General features: G+C 37.0%; 1 protein-coding gene across 9 annotated transcripts in view; it reads left to right on the top strand.

Moving 5' to 3' along the window:
- Positions 1-20,753, top strand: part of RPAP2 (RNA polymerase II associated protein 2) — a 51,601-nt gene that overhangs the window by 2,679 nt on the left and 28,169 nt on the right. For all 9 annotated transcript variants that reach the window (XR_008734790.1, XR_008734788.1, XR_008734789.1 and 6 more), the window contains exons 4-11: positions 131-229; positions 1,269-1,334; positions 2,553-2,641; positions 4,914-4,949; positions 5,816-6,752; positions 7,075-7,169; positions 8,660-8,740; positions 15,815-15,883. Coding sequence is in view for 3 of the 9 variants with exons in the window: in XM_055725148.1 (XP_055581123.1) it covers positions 131-229; positions 1,269-1,334; positions 2,553-2,641; positions 4,914-4,949; positions 5,816-6,752; positions 7,075-7,169; positions 8,660-8,740; positions 15,815-15,883 (1,472 nt within the window). In the remaining 6 variants the exon portion in view is untranslated. The remainder of the gene's footprint in view (positions 1-130; positions 230-1,268; positions 1,335-2,552; positions 2,642-4,913; positions 4,950-5,815; positions 6,753-7,074; positions 7,170-8,659; positions 8,741-15,814; positions 15,884-20,753) is intronic.

The raw sequence follows: 20,753 nt of genomic DNA, 5'->3' as shown, positions 1-20,753 counted from the left end.
TGCATATGTCTGTCTTCTTTCCCGGTTTACCCTTTTATCTTAAACATTTATTTTCTTGTGAGATATTTTTAGTACAAAAAATGACAGATTTTCCGGTATTGGTTGTTGAACTATTTTCTTGTAATTTTAGGGAAAATTCATTACTCCATCTCACTATAAAGACATTGTTGATGAACGGTCTATCATCAAGCTATGTGGATATCCTCTATGTCAAAATAAACTGGAAAATGTAAGTAGCTTTTTATTAATGCTCTTATAAGAATCTTTTCACAATGTTTATTGCCTTGCATTTGCTTTATAATTTTACACTTAAAATATTAAACATAGATCAAAATACTGTCAAGTAATGGGCCAGGCATCATATAATTCCGTTTCAGTGTAATCCTTCTGCAATAAAAGGTAAACTTTGATCAGTTGACAGCATTACTGTATGACAGAATCAGTTAGCATCTACTTTGACAGTAATAAAGATGAACGAAGTATGGCTTCATGGCCTTCCTTTGTGCATACAGAAACTTTCTAATCTTGTTCCTTCTTCAGTGTAATGGCATATCTCTGTAAGAAGGATTGACGTGAAAAAATAATGTAATGCAGGGATATTACTATGTGAATGCATATACATCTGCCCTAAAAATATACATTGCCTGTGTCAAAATCATAGTCACACTTACTTAGGTATGGTATGTCAGAGCGTAAGCAGAACTCACAGTTCAGTTACATAACCTGTGATGTAATACCAGTTGTGATACACCTGATTATGTGGAAAAAAAAGTACTCGAGTACAAAAAGTTTTACTGTTTTGGACTTCATATGTCCCCACAGAAGTTCACTTTGAAACTGTATTATATTTTATGTAATTTCCTCTCTAGGTTTGTCTGAGTAGTGGTGGGCTCTCTGACAGTATAGTGTCACGTGCATATAAGTAGATATGGATTAAAGAAGGACCTGTGTGTAACAGCCCAATATTTATACATAAGTAAAATTTCTGCCATGTCAGCTCTGTTGTTTTATGTTTAGCACTGACTTTCTTGTTGATCCAAAGTTGTGTTCTATTGAGTGTGAAACGTAAGTGATTAAAGATTAAATTGCCATTCTTAAATCTGAGAAGGTACAATGTCAAAAGAATTGAGAGAAAAGATGGTTGTGTAGTATGCAGTTTGGCTAAAACAGAGCATAGTACACATACTAAAATACATTAATTAAGAATTAATTTTCTCTAAAGTCATGATGGAAGTGACAGTCATGCTGACGAAAGCATATTGTTTTAGGTGCCAAAACAGAAGTACAGAATTTCAACAAAAACGAACAGAGTTTATGATATCACTGAAAGAAAGGTATGGTAACAAGTCTGTTTCTAAAATGTATCTAATACTGACTCAACCAGAAATACATTTTGTAGCAGCATTCATATAGTGGCTTGATTCAGAGCCAATATGTTTGATTCTTAGGAAATTTTTACAAACTGTTAGAATATAAAGGTTTTCATTCATTTCAGTTTCTAGATGCTTTCTTCAGAAAGACAAACCCCTACCTATTTTCTTTTGTGATTTTTAAACATAATATGGAAAGTTTTACTTGGGTAGCATTTGAATGTGGTACAGCTGATCTGTTAAAGACATTTGTGAAGGAGTGTTGTCTGTTTTGTTCCAGTATAGCAGTGAGCTTTAGTAGGGTCAAAGTGCACATCCTTTTCTTTAACTGAAGTTTGCCCTGGTGTAATACAAGTTACATATTATGTATTCCTTAGTGTGTCTGCCTCTAGGGTTCTTCTTTGAGGACTTCTCAAATCTCTTCACAAAGTCTTTCTTTCTTGAAGCATATTCATGTGTGTGGCTGCGTAAAAGTCTTGCTTGCCTGCTCACAGGATATGCAATCATCTACAGTTGATGCTAAATTGTAGGATGAATGTTTCTAGTTTTGGAACAAATTTCTTCAGTGTTGCTAGTATATATTCCTTGCCTTTGGTTTCAAGTCTGGGATACACAAAATTCTGAGAACTGCTTTCTCAAGCTACCAGGCAAGACTCCAAGAAGTAGGATGTTTTGTCTTGTTCCCTAATGCAAGTGTGCAAGTTAGTTTTTCAAAGATGCTGTAAAATCTTAGGTTTTGTTCTGTGTACTGCAAAACATGCAAGTTCTTTTGCTATCCAAAATTTTCATTATTAAACACCTGCATTTTATTGCATGTCTTTTAAACTATGTGACCATCTTGTTGGGTTAGGGATTGCTCTTTGAACAGTTTCATGGGGTTTTTTTTTTCAAATTATTATTATGTTATATAGAATCCAACAGTGGCTTGCTTCTCAGTATGTAATAAAAGCCCAAAAAGCATAGAAGTGGGGAAAAAAGAAACTAAAGTGGCTTGTGGGGAGTGGGATGACCTATTTAACAGGTTTGGTTTCTCAGATGAATTAAAAACCTGGTCATGGGCTTAAAAAGAAATGTGAATTAGTACTTAATTTTACAGGCATAAAGAACAATGACTTTTGTACCTTTCTTTGAGTGTTAAAGTTGTCTTTAGTCATATTTTCTTGCTTTCTCTCTTGTTCACAGTGCTTTTGCAGCAACTTCTGCTATAGAGCATCTAAATATTTTGAAGCTCAAATTTCCAAAAGTCCGGTATGGATGAGAGAAGAAGAAAAGTAAGTATAATCTAATACATTTGTTGCTCCTTTTGAGAGTATTATTTTCTCTGTGCGAGCTGCAATGCTAATTAATTAGCTGCAGTGCATCAAAATGATTCAGCTGAAGCAGAGGTAACTCATGTTAACATGTTAGCTTAGCATGGTGTTTGTTTTAAAAGTATTGTTGCCATATTGATCACAATAATTGACACGACAGTACTACTCATACTTAGTGGGCATGACCATATCAATTTAGAGGGCAGACTGATCATAAATAAGTCAACTTGTATTAACTTTAAAATGTACTTATTAGGATTGGATTTTTACAAACCATATAAAGTACAGGATATATTCCTCTTACTCTGTTACAAGAGATTTTCTAATTTGAGCACAGCAGTTGGCATTGCTCAAGGTTAGGCTGTGAGTGCTTGACCTGAAAGCAGGCTGTAACATGAAGAGGTTCTTTATCCTGTCTAAATTTCAGATTACCCATTTCCTGTTGTTACTGCAATACACATTCTGGAACACTGTGATGCAGCCCATGTTCCTACCTTAGGAAACATGGGCTTGCAAATAATTAATAGAGCCAATGGGTGTCACTGTTTAACAAAAAATACTTGCCTGGAGAACATTCAGCTGAATTTATTCAGCTTTCGTTCTCCAAGATGCTACTTTTCATGGTCTCCTGGTTTTCAGCAAAAGAAACTAGCTGAAATTATATGCGTGAGCTCATTTTCACAGTTCAGATCAGTCGTACAAAATACCTGATGAGTGAGAGAAGAGATTTAGAGCAGCCAGATCTGATCTGAGGGATTCTTAGCTGGTAAAACGTCTCTTCATAAAATGTTTAAGTAAGTTTACCAGTATTTCTGTGCTATTGTTTTGTCATCTTTAAAGTATTTCTAAAATTTCCCTTTATTCTTAATGTCAAAAGTCTGTAGTTCTGATACACTTGACATAGTTTATTATTTATGCTGTGTTGTGGGGAGGAGGCAGTATTTTCAAAAAACAAACAAAACCCCATAGTCCATGGTTAGGTGTATCTGTTTGCACAGTCACGTACATATGCACACACTGATAATCGTATATACATCTGAAATTCTTTTGACAAAAACCACTACAACCTCCAAGTAAAACTGAAGAAGAGTTATATGGTGTTAATAATGTTATTCATTGTATATTATCCCCCTTAGTTTCCAAACTCAGTTCATTCATATGAAAGGTGCAGCTTTCATCTTTTTAAATCTGGGGGGGGGGTTTATGTACTGTCTGAGAGGTGTTAGTGTATTGACTTGCATTCACTGCACGCCTAAAAGGTTTTCTTTCATTCATAGGACAGGTGGGTGAGGATTTCAGCATTTAGTGCTGGATAAAATGAATAGCATTGTGGTGATGCCTCGTAGCTGAATTGAAGCAGATTAACTGAAAATAGAGCTTTGGAAAGACACCTATCAGCACTTACTTAGTAATATTTCTCAGAGTTTCTGGAAACCTTTTGAACTCAGTTTTCTTAAAGCAGTATAACTTGATACCCTAATTTTTAACAAAGTAGTATTTTTAAAAAAGTAAAGATATCCTGAATATTCATATTTTTTGCATTAATACGGAGCATTTTCATATAAATGGTCCAGGTTTGTTACTGCAATAGGAACTTTATGAGCTATGAGGGTCTTGGTATGTTTACTTGGTTGAAGAGGAGACCAAAGACTGATCTGAAAGCAGCCTACAAGTATTTGAAAAAACGTTACAAAGATTACAGAGCCAAACTATTCTTGCTTGACAGCAGAAAACTTAATAAGGTATGGTGGCCATAAAGTATCACATGGATGGTTCCAGTTGGACATTGCGGGGGAAAAATTGCACTGAGGTTATGGCTGAATGAAACAGGATAGTCAGCAATGTTTTGAAATCTCCATTTTTGGAGGTTTTCAAGATTTAAACTTAATGAATTTGTGGCTGACCTAAACTAGTGCTAATGACAATTGCATTACAAGCAGGAAGGTCAGACTAGGGACTTCCAGAGGTCCTTTCTGACTAACATTTGTGTGACTTGCTGATTCTGTTAAATGTTGTTCAGTGTAACAGCATCATTCTGCAGGCAGATGATTCCTGTTCTGTCAACATGTATGTATAAACCTGTTCTTGCTAACCCTGCTTTGAACAGAGGGTGTTGGACTAGAAGATCCCCAGGTGTCCCTTCCAGCATCAACTATGTATTGTATGTATTAACGTGTATTTCAAGAGCATTGATTGAGCAGGAAAATCTTGATTCTGTGTCATCTTTTTGCAGACCACCAGACATAGAGCTGCTGAAGGAGGGACAGAGGTACACCGAACAATAATTTTTTTTGTTATATGCACTTACAGTTAGAAATATTAGTATCATATCAGGTGAAAGGGGAATCTTTGATTTCCTGTGTTACAGAAAAAACCTTATTAGAACCTACTCAAAGGTTTTTTTCCTTTGTGATCCTAAACCAGAATATTTGATCTGCACGATTTAGTGTACAGCTGCTGTTGGCCCATATATCTTAATTTGAGCCTGTTGAAATCTGAAACAAATACACTGTTTGTACATTGCATATTTTATAACAGCTATTCTTTATAAAGAAAATGGTACCAATTATGTGTGATGAAAGCTTCTGTATTTCTTAATCAAAAATCTGTATATCAACTGAAATGAAATCATGCTACTCTGTCATCTCTCTGCACCTTGCTGTGTATTGCAACTTTTTGTTTGTTTTCTTTTGCAACACCTGGCCATTAGGTGGCAAACTTAACATTTGCTGAAAACAGCTCTGCCATCCCCCTGATTTTTAGCATGCTATATTCCTTTTATGTTTTAGGATGACTATTTTCATTTTAAAATGGCACTATTTGTCATGCTAAGTCTTATATTATTCTGTTGTCTTTAATAAATACCTTGCTTACTATTCTTTTCTAATGGCCAATAAGCAACTGAGAACTCACTCCTTGGAATAGTGTCTGTACCTGTTATCTTGATTGCAGAACAGCTCTCTGAGTTCAAGAAGACTTGAAAGAGCAGCTATGATTCTTAAAGCAAAAAAAGTACACTTCTCCTACAAGGGAAAAATGCTTTCTTTATCTTCCTTACATGAGAATGAAAAGCTTATGTAATGTTTCAGGGAACACCCATTTTTTATTTCATAGATGGCTTGTGTTTTGTTATAGTGGACAGTCTGGAGAAGAGGTGACACTACGTGATGAAGTAATTAAAGCATCTGACATTGAAAATCCTAGGATATCTTCAAATCCATGTGAATCTGGTTCTCATGATGCAGCCAGTGACAGTAGTAGTGATACTGAACAAGAATTTGTTTCTTCTGTCGTACGAGGAAGTCAGTCAAGTTCAGCCAGTCTTGCACAGCAATTGCACAGAAACAGCATCCTCAAAAAGAAGCAGGCTCAGAAAGTCTGTTCCAGCCCTAAAACAGAAGAGTCAGATGTGGTAGAAGCCACTGAACTACTGTCTAATTGTAAATTAGATGCTCAAGAAGAAATAGGTGCTTGCTCTGTTCATGATAAAATAACTGCAATGCCTTCAAAAACTACTACTCTGGGGAAATCAAGTGCTTCAGAAAACTGTGAAGATATTTGTGGTTCACAGATAGTTTTTCTAGGTGTGAGCAAAAGAGGGGCAGAACATCTTAAAAGAACACTCGCTAACTCAGAAGACTGTAAAAAACCTGAGGTGAGGCATCCAGTTAATTCCAAAGGAAGTTTATTAGACGTGCTTAAGCAAACACTTAAGGAATGGAGAACTGAGGAAACTTTAAAATTTCTCTATGGCCCAAACTATACTTCTTTGTGTTCATCAGAGAGCATTTCAACTGCCAACCAGGAGAACGAAGAACTTGATGAGGATGACTTAGATACAGCTGATGATCTTAACACTGTTGCTGTAGGGGAGTCTGAAAACAGTTTGAACTGTTCTTTACCTTTCACAGGCCCAGGTGGAATAGTTAAGCCTGTGCCTAGTTACGAGAAGTTAAAAGAAGAAACAGAGTTTCTAGAACTCCGAGTAAAAGAGTTCTATAAAGGAAAGTACATCTTGGCTGAAGAGGCAGTAACACATGCACAGGCAGAGGAGCATCCAAGCAAAGAAAGAGTAAGTGTCCAGTGGAATAGTGTCAAGGCTGTATAAAGCCTGCCTTCAAACAACGATTGCAAGCTCTTTGTTTCTGTCATCCTAAGTAGATAAGTATCTAGCCCGGGGAAGGGGAAAAGTACGTTAGCTGTACACTGTATGTTGGGTCAGATTAAGCAAACTTTTCTGTCCGTTAAGAAATTACTGGTTGGGGTTTTTTTCTATTCAGAGATAAAGAGTTTTCTTATGTTTAAACATTTATTGGTAAGCTGTGACTATTTTGATGCGTTGACTTTAATTCAAGACTAGGTTACAGCTGTTAAAAGTTTTTTATCTAATGCAGGATGATCAACAGGAAGATTTCACCTTCCCACTTGTTGATTCAAATGCACAAATGCAGATTAGAAAGCGAATTGTCCTTGACAAACTGAGAAAAGTGTAAGTATCCTTTACTTTGGTATATGTCAGGTTGAGGTTGGTGCACAATCATCATCATTTTAAGTAACAAACACACTATGCAAGGACATTCTGGCTTTTTCTTGGTGGCTTTAGTCATCATTTAAACTCATTACTGCCCTAAAGAACTTATTTATTTCTGAGACAGTCATCTGTGATATAGTTGCAGGTGTCAGTTTGCAGAGCCTGGTGAGGTAGATGTTAGAATCTCACCACTAAGTTGTTGTCTAGAAGAAACCTGTCCCTTCTTAGGTGTCAATCTCACGTAGATTCCAAGGATGACTACTGTATGGTAAAGCAGTTTGCTTATTCAGATGTTTCTACAAGTTTATTAGTCATTTGCAGCTTCTAGCAAAATTTCTGTTGAACTTAAAAATCTGGTATTCCATGAGTAGAGGATAAGAAAGACAGAATGTTTTGGGGTTTTTTTCCTTAGTTTCTTCAAAGGCTTTATTTTTTACTATCCACTTCTTTAGTTGATCATTTCAAATGTCATGAGATGATTCAGTAGTCCTGTCCCACTCAAGTAAGAGAGACAGTTTTCATTTTGGTAAAGCCATGATTTCTTGGTGTGTTCAGATGAAGTGGGAATATGAATATGCCCAGCATCATAGGAGTCCTGTGTTCAGTTCCCTAAAATATGTAGAGATGTAAACGAGAACAAAAGTCTTGATTCTTCCAGCAATATTGATGCACCATGCGCATATGTGCATATAAATGTAAATAACTGGATATTCAAATGCAAGACATTATTAACTATTAAACAAGTAAATAGAGGCAAAATTTTCATCCTAAATGTGAAAAGCAATGCATATTATTTCCAGCATTTGGGGATACTGACTACTAGTTAAGCAGTGTGAGCGGTTTGTTGTGGGCTGTGTCAATTTTTACACACAGTCAAGTAGGGAGGCAGTAGCTCTTTTTCTTTCTTTCGAAATTTTCTCAGTAGCCTGCTATCATCGTGATTCCAACTATCAGGTGTACAGTGGAATGTTATTTCTGTTGCATCTATGTTGAGTCTGAGATTAGCAGATACATTCTCTTTGCAAACCTCATTTAGACATGTAGTTTCCTTTTGTATTGTTACTTTTGAACCAAGTAAATAGAAATATTCAAAACATTGATGGGGCCTGGAATTCTAATCCTCATAATGTTAAACACTTTAATTTTTTTGTAAGAATGTCTTGTCAGAACTGAAATTCTGTGAAGTTAATAAGAGTATGCATGTAAAACCATAATTTCTTCTCCACGTTCATAGTGAACTAGAGCTTATTTATAAGAAGAAGCTGTTTTAAAGTGAAGGTGTTGCCCAAACACCACTCAGAGGAACCTGAATTGTAAACTACTGGCCTGATCTGCTGCATAGAAGTTGATCTCTTTTTATTAATTTTCATGAGCTTTGGTGGAAGTACTACTTGAAGAAATGAGGAAGAGAGGAAAATGTATATTGACCATTGTCTTTTGCCTTCTAGATTACCTACAGTTTTGGGCCCTCTTCAGATTTCCCCAGCTGATGTTTACACAGAGCTAAAAAATCTTGTCAAAACTTTCCGGTGAGTATTGATCTTTATTTAGATAATCTTCTTGATTGATTAATTAAACATGTTGTTGAATGATTTGTGATTTGGGCACAGAGAGGGCCCCATTGCAGATTTGCCCTTTTCTAGCTGTGTGTTAAATGTAGGTAATGTCACATTCCCTGTGGACTAACAAGTCAACCCTTTCCCTGCTCCTGACAGTGGCTAGGTCACCAGGAGTATTTGTAGATTTTTAAAAACTAGGCCAGTGGTCTCTGGAGGATGATGGTGAGTCTTTTAAAGGTTCTGCTACCTCGTCACCTCCTATTAGGCATGAGTTTCTGAGATCTGTCACTTTCTTTTGCTCTGGCTCACTACAGCCAGGCTAAATGGGTTTAATGTGATTAATAATTGTTACCACTAACTTCTAGAGCCAGGAAGAAGGTCCAGCTTGACCTATCGTATTCCTGATTTCAAGGGGAAGTAGACCTACCAGACATGCTGTCACCACAGATGAAGCTTCTGCTTCAGTCAGAAGCCCTAAAGACGGTATTTGGAGACACTAGGATAAAGAAGGGAAAACAGAATGTTGGTAACTTCTCCAAACATTTTTAGGTTTTCTTTGGGACAGAACTCTCATAACTTGGACCTCGATCATGTTCTGCATCTTGAAGTATTGTCAGGAAAGATAGCAACAACAGTTGCTAACTCTGTGGATGTTGTCACTCTTGAAACTTCTCCCCACATCCCCAGCCTGCACGAAGTTACACGGAAATTTTCCAAAACTCATTCATGGGGTGTTTGCCACAGGGCATCTAGGCTTTGGTGAATAGAAACCCAGCTCTGCCTGCCTTATTCCTTATGATTTATCTGATGTCTGGAAGGATGCCACTAAAACACAGGTCTTTATATGCAGGATTTCTTACTATGGAAGATCCTCTTTTCTGTTTTGGTGACTCTGCCTGATCTCTTTTATTAGAAAGAATTGTTAATGTTTGAACTTGATTCTGCAATTGCAGTCTTTTAAGTTGTGAGGAACCTTTTATTTTAACACCACCACTGAAACCAGGGAAGATATTTTTGGTTGTGTTTAGGCAGCATGAATATACTGCATATATACACTTATTATTGGAATAAGATCTTTAAGAGACAAAACTTAAAACAGTTTTGTTGCTCTGCAGTCTAAATGCTTACTAGTAGCTTTGGCTTATGGATGTATAGAACTGGAAAAACTACATTTGGTCTCTTTCAATCTATTTCTATATGGTTGATTATGTAATAAATCCTAGAGGTTTTCAAAAGCAGAACTTCTATTTTAAATAATTTTTGCTATTAAAAACAATGTGGCCTGAATATGAAGTTCTAGAAAAGGAACCTTGAAGCCAAAATGGACTTCTGAAAACACATAGTATGTGTGTATACATATATGTATATAAAATCTGTGGATTTACAGAATGGAACCAAATTGATTAATTTGGAGTTTGATCCCAATACCTGGCTCATGTAGCAGTAATTCATCATATTTTAACAGTCTCCCCTGAACTGTTTCTGATCCCTGAGGTAACACTTCTGAGTTTGTTTTTAAGTCTCTTCTGTTAGGAAGTAAGGTGAAGGTAGTTGTAGCAGGTTCATGGGGCTGTCTTACTGTGAAGACTCTTGATAAATTCCTTAGAAATTCAGCATTTTGGGCAGGAAATGGTTGATTACATTTGTAGGCACTACACAGGAATTTGTAAGTGCCTTTGAGATATATATATATATATATATATATGTAGAAATCAACATAAGTGGAGTTTTATTGTCACTGATAGTAAAATAATACAAAAATACAGGAAATAGGGAAGTAATACAAACCTTTAGGCCCTTTCTTCCATATCAGAGATGAAAGAAGGAGGGTCTGTTGATACACAAAAGCTAGCTCATGGATGTTAAGATGAAAGCATAGGTTTGAACTTCCAGTTCTGTATGTAGGTTTAAATTTACTTAATATGAGTGGTCTGTCTGATTTTAGGTTGAATGCTTTGACAGGGGGACCTGGGATAAAGTTTAAACAGTATTTATGTTTGCAGGGTATAGAAATTTAAAAGTTACTTTCTTTTTAGTGTGATTAAAATGCTTAATGATTATGTAGGGAGCACCGACAAATGCTAGTGCTCTTTCCTGCTTTTTGTACTGGAAATATTTCAGGCTGAAGAACTTGCCAAAGAGGGTAGGAGATAAAAAACATGGCTGTAGCAGAGCTTAGCTGAAGAAGGGTAAAAGAGCATGTGGAGAACTAAGCAACAACGATTTTCAGCTCCATTGGTTTTTAAAGGAACACTTGCAGTTCAGCCTCCTTTGGGCAGCATTTTATTCAATCACCACTGCTGGGAAACACACTAGAGGGATCTCAAGAGACATTTTAGAATGGTTAGAGCTCTTCCCAAACAAAGTCCCTCAGTGCCTGTAAGCTTTTGTTACGAAAACTGAGATGTCAAATAATTCTCCAGAGTGTGTAAGAGCACTTTGTTAAAAGATCAAGAGAAAATTAGCTATTTATATATAAATTGAGGCTAAACGATTATGTTTGTGAAAGTCTGGTGGGGTTTTTTTAAGCACAATATTTCATATTGAAAATAGAATTTCATCTCTATCTTACGGTTGCAAGTATTTTAATTCCTTTTATGGAGCTCGTCATTGACATTGAGCTCTCTCAATGAGTATGATACAGTTGTTTCCTAAAGATGTGTTCAAGACTTTTTATTACAGCTTTGTCTTACCTTGTTTCCAAGACAATCTTCTAGCTTTTAAGTATGTATCATGAGTGTATGTGATCTAGTGTATATGCTCACTAATAGGCTTTTACCTATTACCCTTACTAAGTGGAATTTTAAGTTCTGGCTTTCAAGTCAATTAGCAATACTTTGTGATAGACAATGTTCTGTATGGAAATGTGAAAGTACCAGAACATTAATCATCTTTTCTCAAGTAAATGGGCTTCTCTTGAAGAGAGCCTGAAGTTAGAATAGTAGCTTATTTGGGCTGGTTGTCATCAAACTAAATTATACTACAGTATGTAAATATGTTGCTCTCTTTTGGGGCATAGTGGAGCTGTCTTTTATGGTTAAATTGGTCTAGTTGAAGCTTGAAGAAAAACAGTCTGTGCTTTAGTATTTGCCTGTGCTGACCTGGATTAGTTAAACTTCGCTCATCTTGGTGCAAATACTGGAAAAATCGTAGATAGCTGAGGTCCCCTAAAGTCACAACTTTGTCCTAATCACATGAAGTCAGCTTGCTGCCTTACAGAATAGGCAAACAGCCAAACTAACAGGTCAGATTCTTGAAGTCAAATAAGCCTACACCTGAGAATCCGGATGTGTGAACACAGAGGCTGCTTCATTTGCAAACATGCTGATGACTTCACTTTGCAGCAAAGATAAATTGTAAATTGGAAGAAAGACAATCTTGTCCATTTGGGGCACATTTTTTTTCTTTTTCTCCCAGTGTAAGAACATGGACATACTGGGTAAAACAAAGACAGCAAGTATGGACCTGTTCAGCCGAATGTTTTTTCACGAGATGTACATTTGGTACCAATAACTTGATGCTACTAGCTATTAGTCAAATTCATAGCAACATGTTAAAAATTGAGCTCATAGATTCACAGATGACAAGTATTTTCTCATTGTAAGGATAACCAAACTTTAGAAGGAAATAACACTCAAGACTATAATTTATAAATAGGTATAAAGAAAAATATACTTTAAAAAGATGGTTTTATGTTAAGCAGTTACATTTTCTTGCATTTTATTCATAATACGTGATGCTGGGGGCCTGTTAGGGGATAACAATTCACCATAATGAACCTGGTGTCCATCTGCCATGCCCCGTTGGACAGTGTTCCTGTTACCAAATTGTTTCCTAGAAATCCCGGGAAATGCAATCCTGCTGAGGAAAGGGTGGTGAGCTCCTGCATTGCTGAGTTTCTTTCCTATAATTTCAAGTTCATTGTGGCCCCTGTCCCACGTTCTTGTACAGACACTTAGGGTTGTGCTTAGATCTGCTGCCACAGCAGGTGCCGTTTAAAAATCAGGCCAGCATTTGCTAGTGGCGTTCTGGTAGCAAAACTTGCAGCTGATGGTAGTTAAATGGAAAGACATCTAAAAGAAAAGAAGTAGAATCAACTGTGTATGCTCTTTCTCTGTGGTTTTTGGGTTTACTTTTTTTATTTACTAGTTACCTTAACCTTGGACTCCCCTGTATTTCTACAACTCCTGTATCAGACTTCACTTTCTTTGCAGGCTGGGCACTGCAAATTGGGAGGTCATTTGGGATGGAATTTTTATGCATCTTACTCTTTACTCCTCTATCCTCTCAGCTTCTGCCACTTGGATCCCTTTGCTCAGTCTGAGCTCCTTCACAGAGTATTAAAACTACTGCATGGGTCCTGCTGCCTACTGGATGGTAGAAGCAGTCAAGTCCAGCTGCAGTGTGTCTTGTTGGGGTGAACCACAACACCCACAGACTAGCAGCTAAGCAACCCACACAACTGTTTGGGATCATCCCAACTTTCTTGGCTTACGTATCCTGCCCTGCAGAGGCCAAGAGGGTAGAGATATTCTGTTTTGAAAAGTTGTGTATTATTTGCTTTCTTTGGGTAGGTGAGGGAGCATTTAGCCAAGCTCCTTAACAGAAAAAAATTTAGTGCAAAACTGAACTAATGTACACAAAGTTTTGTACAGTTTTAACATTTCCACATTATGTGTTTCTGACAGAAATCCAGTGACCTCTGTTTCATGGATTTGGCTAGAGGCAAGACAAAGAATTAATGAACCATTTTTACAGAGGACTTGCACTTCCCTGTTTTCTGAAAGCTTGCTCTTCAGAGGCCTTGGTGTTGACACACAGCTTGTTCTGGAAAGTGATTGCCCTTCCACTGCTCCTTATTATTTAAGGCTTCACACCTGTAGGTTGCTAGCTTTAGTCTGATCTGCCTGAAATGTTTGGTTTTTTTCCAGCTGCACAAGTGTTTTAGGACAGGTGTTGTACTGAAAGGTTACTCATTGTGGAAGCCTGACTGTTCATCCAGTCCAGTGACAGTAGTACATCAGCAGATCCATATTGCCATATCCTGCTGGTTATCTGTGTCTTTTGACTACCTCCTTCATAACTAGCATATTGATGGCAATGACTAGTGTTCAGACCTTGCCAATCAATACTAACATTGAATAAGAGTTAATTGACACAAATAACTGCATCTCTCAGTTTGCGTACAAGAATGACACCTTCCTGTGCTCTAATCAATAGTAACTCCTTGTAGAGCATTGAAATAAAGCTGCTTTCTCTATTTGACAGAGTTTTCCCAGGTGGCTTGGAGCTGTCTCTTCCATTGTGTCTCATCATAGCCGATTAACTGGAATGTTACATATGAATTGCCTGTCAAGATGATTCCGTCAGGCATTTCTTGGTAGTGTTTATCACTGTCACCAGTATTGAGTCAGGATGTTCAGCCTTTGTTTTGTCTCTTTTTCTATAGCCAGAAAATGTAAGTTTACCAGGTACAAGCTTTGTTGCCAACTAACGCCATCAGCTATTTCAAATAGTAATTGGTGAACATGATTCTTTTAATAAGAAAAATAATGTGTTTCCGAGAACTATCGGTTCTAGTTTGATGTGACAATTCCTATACACGTAGTACAAAACACCGCACATGTAGTACAAAACATGGCTTTTCCTGTCATTACTTAACAAAACTCGGGCTGTTGAGAGACTACTTGAGTAATCATTGCTTCAAAATCTTACTTTTGTTCAAAGACTTGGAGATTTGAGGAGAAAAATAGAATAATACTGCTTTGATCATTACTATCCTTGATAAAAATTAATTTTATTAATATCTTCCTAAATTAGGGAAACACAGAATGATCCTATAAAACATGTTATTCATAGCTGCATTTTTAATGACCATTTTGAGTATAATTTGGGGGGATTAATTAACAGAATTTGAATTTTAACAATGACAAGTACAAATACTTTTATTTTTCCACCTTTTTAACACATTTATAGGGGGTAACTATATACTTGCCCAAAGAAACAAACAAACAAAAAATCTTACTGGGGAAGAAAACCCTGGGTTTGAATTTGTTGCCAGGTATTTAATTTTATGCAGCCACCCATCTTCACCAATGCTTGTAGAAGTGAGTATGAATGATAGGGTAGCTTCATTCTGGATCTGGATTTAAACAAGGCTGCATAGAAGGGAAGCTGAGAGCAAGGACACAAACATAAGGAGGTGCTTGACCCAGGATGGTGTGCTCTGTCTGAATAAAATTAACGCTGCTAGCCTTTTTGGGTACCCACAGAACCACAGCTTCAGTTGTAGCTGTGACTTTTCCATGAAACTGCTTGTCTTGAACACCATGGGCCATGCCTAAATTCAGCCATAGCAATTAACACATGAATTGTTTTAAGTCAGATTAACATTTAACTTAAAGCAGATCTGTCTTACGACAAATTTAAGCCAAACAGATCAGCAGGTATAAAAATGCAGCAGCACTTTTGTTGAGCACCCATGTGGTTCTTTATTTGCTCCTCATTTTCTTGCTCTTATATGCGCACTGGCTCCCATTGCGTAAGTTAGAATTCTGGGTTTCCCTTTTAAAAACAAGAATCATCAGAAGATTGTGTCTGGTACCTTATAAAATCCAGTCAGTTTCTGCAACATTAGCTTTTACAGCAAATCTGGATCTGAAGCCAACAGGGAGGAAACTAAGTGTAAGAAGGTCTGTCTTTTCAGAAACACATGTGCAATTCCTGAGAATTTCCCAGTGGTATGAGTGAGAGCAGAGCCCTCACAGTAGCCAGGACTATTTGTGACCTAATAATTAGCTTCTTCCCCATCCCACTTTGATGTAGAAAAAAAAGACACATTGGGAATTCTGGGACTCCTCAATTACAGGGTAAGATTAGAGAGAAGTCTGGAAGCTGGTGAATTACTCAGTACAGCTGTCATTGCTACATTGTAATTCAGTGTATTGAGTCTTTTATGGTAGCCTTAAATCAAAATTCAGCAGTTAAAATCTGTTTACTTTCACTCTGAGATGTTCTAATTATTTTTTTTAAACTATTTTTCAGGTTAACAAACAGAAATATTATTCACAAAATGCCTGAATGGACTCTAATTGCTATTGTCTTGTTATCTGTGTAAGTACCCTTTAATGTCAAATATTCTCATGCACAACTGTCTAAACTAGCCTATCAAGACAATATTTAAATCGGAGAGAAAAGGCGGGAAAGATTGCTTTAACTGGGGAATCAAACAGAAATATTATTTTCATGCAAATAAACTAAATTCTCTTGACAAAACAGGATTGTCCCACTTGCAACAACATGTTAATAATGGACAAACTTAATGTTATGTTAAAAAAAGTTAAGCTTTAGGGAGTTTTAAAGAGGGCTGCTGGGGTGAAGGAGGAGTATACTTCACTTTCTTCCATTTGCAGCTGACAGACACTCTTCCCCTTTCTGACAGCAAGACAAAATTATGTGCATTGTATTATTTGGATTTGGCATAACTGTTACAGTTCTCATTTCTCATTTGACTTCTAATTTCTTAAAAATTTCACTTTCACGATTAAAGTTTAATTATTTCCATAAAGATAGGGTGTGCTTCTAAACATGTTTGCTTGAATAGTCTAGCAAACTTCTTTGAGAGGGGAAAGCCTTTTTAGCAACTCCCAAATTTCTGAAAGGAATACTGCGACAGAGTATTTTATTTTTTACGAGGATTAGCTTTATTGCTTAAGATTATGATACCTACAGTCCTCCTTAGCTTTGTTCTACTTACTGTAGAATTACTTTCTTTCCAAGGGTTTTTCTAAAGGAAAGTCTGATTTTATTATAGTGTCTTGCAGTAAACCTCTACACAGAGGTGTAGTCATACGCATCAAGTAACTCCCTTAATTTATATTTTCCAAATTCATGTACATTTCTGAAGTTAAAGATGCAAACTTTGCAGTGTGTAAACCAGACAGTTCTCTCACAAATTCATATTAAACATTTAACATTAGTTCACCTTTTAAGAAATCACTGGTGGTTTCACACAGTGTCAGGCCCTGCCTTTCAGCAGGGTTAAACCATCAAGCAATCTTTGTACGTCTTTCAGCTTGAATTACAAGATTGCAAAAATCTTATTCCAGAGACTGTTTATTACCACACTGCTGCTGCTGCTTTTGGGTTTCCTGGGTCACTGGAGCCTGTAGGACAGAGAGGTACTTACAGACATTCACAGGTCAGGAAGTGTTGTGGGCCAGCCTCATAGCATCCCCAGTACTGCACTTACTTTTCTTGATATTACTTCAGTCTGACACATTGTTCTGGCTTTACTGTCCCAAGGAAGACTATACCAGCAGGCATTAGAGTAGGCTTCAGCGAGCCTTACATCTGTGTCACCCAGCCAGATACCGCTCAAATGATTCATTAAATCAGAACACAGAAAGTAACTTTACTTGAATGCCTTGGCATAAATTTTTTATAAACTATAAGAACAAATCTTTTGTCATTTTTACTATATATTCTTATGGTTGAATTGGTAATTTGTGAAACAGATCTTATGAATTTTTCAAGTAGTTTCTGTACATTTAAGGAAATGGTGACTCTTGTTCAGAAATTAAAATATGTTGCTGGTCTCTCTGCATATGATGAGCTCTAAGTGTTTACATAATGATTGATTGTTTTACAGTTGCTTTAAAATGTTATACAAGTAGCAGGCAGACTTGGTAGCAATTAGTATAAGCAGAACATAGTCCCTTTTTACTTTTGCTTTCTAAGGGTCCACCCGTAAACAAATGAATTATATTTGACCCTAAAATACAGTAGATTTTATTTCTAATATTATTCTAGTGAAATCATGAATAAAACTCCTGTTGACCTCAGCTTATTGTAAGGTTCTTGCAAGCTCATGATCTTCAGATTTTGAACAACTTCTCTTAGCTGCCTCTTAAGAGAGGATGTGGAAGAATGTAGATGGAGTAGAATGAGTATTAAGATTGCTCAAAGATGATGAGTGTTGCATCATTTCTGGAAAGATTAAACCAGAACATTTAATTATTTCGGAATTCTAATCAAACTTGAATGTTTAGTGGAAGCCAGAAGTGTGTAGGGAAAGGGTGCTGAGGCCCTGGGCAACCCCTTGCAGACAGGTTCTCAGATTGTGGCCCTTTCTCATCTCCAGCAGTCTGCTAAGTAACATGTCGTATCTTATTAATATTGCTTATTAAAAAAATTGCACTCTATTAAGTCTTCTCTGGCTTCCCCTTAGATATACTGAGAGATGATGCATGTTGCAGAATGTGTAATGTCATTTAGATTGCAGAGTTGTATGGGACCAGAGTCGGAGTGGCTGGTTCCTAGCTTCTGTCACTGAAGGAGGAGGACATTTCCAGAATACGTATTCACAGGCGTTGACCTGGTCTCAGACACAGGACAGCCATTTTACTCCTAACACTAAACATTGAAGTAGCCTAAAGCAACACTCTGGAAGAGGATAGTAATTCCTTCCTCTTTCCAGGAGGATGAAGGAGTGTATTACAGGTACCCTGGGGTGCAGGCAGTGTGAGAACAGAGAGTACAGAAGACAGGGTGAGCATGGGATTTCAGGGTGTATCTCAAAAGAAACTACTAAGACCACGAGTATATTTTGGTTTTTGCTTTGTTAGGAAGGGGACAGGGTTGTTTTGTTTAAAGTAGCAACTGTTGGACTTCGCTTGCACACCCATTTCATGCATTGATACTGTTGTGCGCTGCTTCCTTCTCATGTATGGCTAGCCTGTACTGAGGACTCAAACAGTGCACTTAACTTCACAGTGCACTTTCAGAGTGCCCCAGCCCTTTTTGTGTATGCTACTGGGCAGAACAACTATTACCATTACTGTTGTATTGAATTCAAGTGTCATCACTGCTTAATGCTTTGTGTTAAGTTACTATAAAGCTATCCTCTCTTCATTGGAGTGTGCATATTAACTCTTTGTGGGATGTAGCATGTTGCATAGTCATTAACATCTAAGTTTGGTGCTTAAATTAGACCTAGGCTCCCTTTATAGTCTAATGGTACTTGAAAAGCTATTAAAAGTACTTATGTGCCCTTAAGTCTACTGACTATTAAAGAAACTGAGCTTCTAATTACTTGCTCTGAAACAAAGCACCTGAAACTAGACAGTGTGACTGTATTTCTTGAAGTATAAAATGCTGGTGATTACAACAGTGGAGCATTTCCTGTTCCTAGTGAACAGCTGGATTTATTCAATCAAATTATCGTATAAAATATGAACAGCCAGTCTCAGCCTTTATTGAAAATCTAGCCTGAGGCACTCCTGTATGACCAGCACATTCAGCAATGGTGTATCAACCTTCTTAGAGTACACTTTGACAGCCAGAGAATTATGTTCAAATAATTGCATTCATGCCTATCATGGGGTGGGTGACTCTTTAAAGTGATCTGTAGATCAAATTTCTTATTTATTTGTCATTTGTAATAATTTTGGCAGTGCTACATTTCTGTCTTCCTGTTCCAATGTTTAGTATGTTAAGCAGACTTTTTTGTTACAGTAATAGCTACTTCATAATGTACTGTAAACTAGAATACAGAAGTTGTATCTTTTTACCCCAAAGAACTTTGCAAGATACCAAATGAAGCAGATAAATAGATACAAATACAGTAGTTCAAGAAAGGATGGAGAAAGCAGTGGGAAGATGGGTTGCTACACAAGCATGGGCACTTGCTGTTTTTAGTGTATACCCCTGGTACAGTCTAATGGAAAGCTTTCAAGATATTTTCAGGAAATGTCTGCTTTCATCTTACTTATCTGAGCTGGCTGGTTCCAGTGAACTGTGGTCAGCTTCATCTACAAAGCCTATGCAAGAGGTTCCCCTGCTAAAAGCTTTGAAGCATTTCAAAATGTTCTGGGATTAGTTTATAAGCATTTGGCTGCAGTATTTAAAAAAACTCAAAATGACCATGATCACTAAACAAAAGCCATCATTATATGTGTGCAGCCACTTTAGATAAATGTGTCATGTGGAGATGGACTCTAGAGGTTTACTCTCTTGGAGATAACGAACTGGAGAATCTTGGGTTCAAGTATGTGTTTTTACCTCTTTGCACACGAGAGCACATCTATTGCTCAACACTGACATCTCTAAAATACTTTTAAGAGGAATTGAGATGTTTGTGATATCACTGCTGTGTTCTTGTCTGAAAGTGTCTGAATGAAATGTACAAATAAAAATTGGACAGTCAGCTGGGTGATCTTTTATTTAGCAAATCTGATGATAGAAGATTGGTTCCAGGGTTCAGCTGGATCATCTATCATTAAGCTAAAAATATAACTATTTCCCATTTTGAAACAGTTTGCAGGACCAAAAATCAAAAAATTCTTTCTTTTATAGAAGTGTTTGAATGTGGTCATAGTGTTGTCTCTAACTCTACAGATAGAGGCCAAGTGTAGATTATTTTGTGAAATAGAGAAAAGGCAAGTTTTTCTTAACACGTTAAAAAATGAAGAAGTATATTCTTCCCTTTTTCTCTCTTAATTTTAGGTTGTCATTTGGTGAGTGTGAGCTCAAATAGGTTTTCTGTTAAGCAGTTCTTACTTATCAGCACTTTCTAAGCAAACTCAAATCTGCTTATTTTGCATATGGTGGCGGAGATCAGTATAACTTTACTTCCTCTTAGCATGTTCCAGTATTACTTAAGAAACATATAGAATGGTGTTTTGAGGGATTTGCAGTGCTCTTAATTGGGACATTAATCAGTGCCAACTTTAAAATTCATTAAATATCTTCATAATTCATAAGGGAGAAAATAAAAGGAGAAACCTTAGCAGTTTCAAAGAAGGCGTTTCTCCTTATACAAAAAAGCCCCACTGTTGCTGTCGTGCTGTTAGGCAGGAAAGTGACACCATGGATTGCATTGCAGCATACACAGCTGCAGCCTTTTTCCATTCTAGTATTTCTCATGGGTAGCCTTCTGAATGGGAGATTTGGATGCGCTGTGTAACTTTCATGCGTGCCCAGC

This window comes from Falco cherrug, chromosome 12, assembly GCF_023634085.1.
Source record: "Falco cherrug isolate bFalChe1 chromosome 12, bFalChe1.pri, whole genome shotgun sequence".
In the NCBI taxonomy this organism is placed as follows: Eukaryota; Metazoa; Chordata; class Aves; order Falconiformes; family Falconidae; genus Falco; species Falco cherrug.
This window is presented reverse-complemented; position numbering and strand designations above follow the sequence as displayed.